The 1,092-nt window shown below is 40.6% G+C and overlaps 1 protein-coding gene across 1 annotated transcript; it reads left to right on the top strand.

Annotated features, from left to right (window-relative positions):
• Positions 1–295: 295 nt before the first annotated feature.
• LOC132628864 (uncharacterized) lies at positions 296–718 on the top strand. Its single transcript, XM_060344621.1, has one exon. The coding sequence runs from the start codon at positions 296–298 to the stop codon at positions 716–718; it is 423 nt and encodes a 140-aa protein (XP_060200604.1).
• The last annotated feature ends 374 nt before the right edge of the window (positions 719–1,092 follow it).

Genomic DNA, 1,092 nt, shown 5'->3' with positions numbered 1-1,092 from the left:
AATTATGCCACATAAGAAGGTTCATAGACCAGAATTTTATACTATAAATAAATAAACATATAGTTAATCAAAAGGACTACAACTAATGATAAGATCCTCGTACGAGGATACATCATTGTTCATGCTACTTTTGTTTGAATTAGTAACTTAAGAAAATATATAGGGAAGAGCCCGTCGAAAAAATCAATTAGAATGTTGATGCGCAGTTCACTAGAGGTACTTCAGCAATTCTAAGAATCCGGAGAATGAACAAGATTTACTGTAATTCCTATTTAAGGTGGACTTGGCCGTGGAAATGGGCGCTCTGACAAGACACATTCAAGGAGAGGTACCGTGGTGCATGTTGTTTGCAGATGACATTGTGCTTATTGACGAGTCGCGGAGCGGTGTTAACATGAGACTGGAGGTTTGGCGACAGACTTTGGAGTCGAAGGGTTTCAAGTTGAGCAGGACTAAGATAGAGTACTTAGAGTGCAAGTTCAGTGATGGGACTCAAGTAGAGGACGAGAACATGCAGCTGGGTACTCAGATCATCCTGAAGAAAGAAAGTTTGGGATCGATCATCCAAGGGACTGGCGAGATTGACGACGATGTCACACATCGTATTGGAGCGGGATGGATGAAATGGAAGCTCTCATCGGGACTGTTGTGCGATAAGAAGGTGCCGCCTATTCTAAAGGAAAAGTTCTACAAAGCGATGGTTAGACTGGCTATGTAGTTGTAACACCTCGTAGCTTCGGGCGAAGGTTTGACTCATAAGATGATAATATAATGGAACCAATATGAGGGTTATAGGAAGTGTTTTGAAAACTAATCAAGTCATAAGAAATGTCTTTGGGCAAAGCAAAGTGGGAAGCCACTCTATGGGGCATGTTTGCAAGTGAGTTTGTAGAAGGTCTTACTTCCAATGACCATAACTCTTTATTAATTAGAAATTTGGGAAAACTTCCTGAATGAAAGTTGTAGTTCTCTGAAATACCTTTCCAATGGTATATTATGGTGGTCAAGGGGACATCTGTACAAAAAGTTATGGCCATTTTACTGAAGGAGTACAGAGCAGTCCGTTCACTGGTCATGTTATACGAACTACTT

Source organism: Lycium barbarum, chromosome 2 (genome assembly GCF_019175385.1).
Source record: "Lycium barbarum isolate Lr01 chromosome 2, ASM1917538v2, whole genome shotgun sequence".
Taxonomy (NCBI): domain Eukaryota; kingdom Viridiplantae; phylum Streptophyta; class Magnoliopsida; order Solanales; family Solanaceae; genus Lycium; species Lycium barbarum.
Note: the sequence above shows the minus strand (reverse complement) of the source record. Positions and strands in the feature narration are given on the sequence as shown.

Coding starts and splice junctions, on each gene's coding strand:
- LOC132628864 (XM_060344621.1), top strand. CDS start 296: ATGGGCGCTCTGACAAGACACATTCAAGGAGAGGTACCGTGGTGCATG.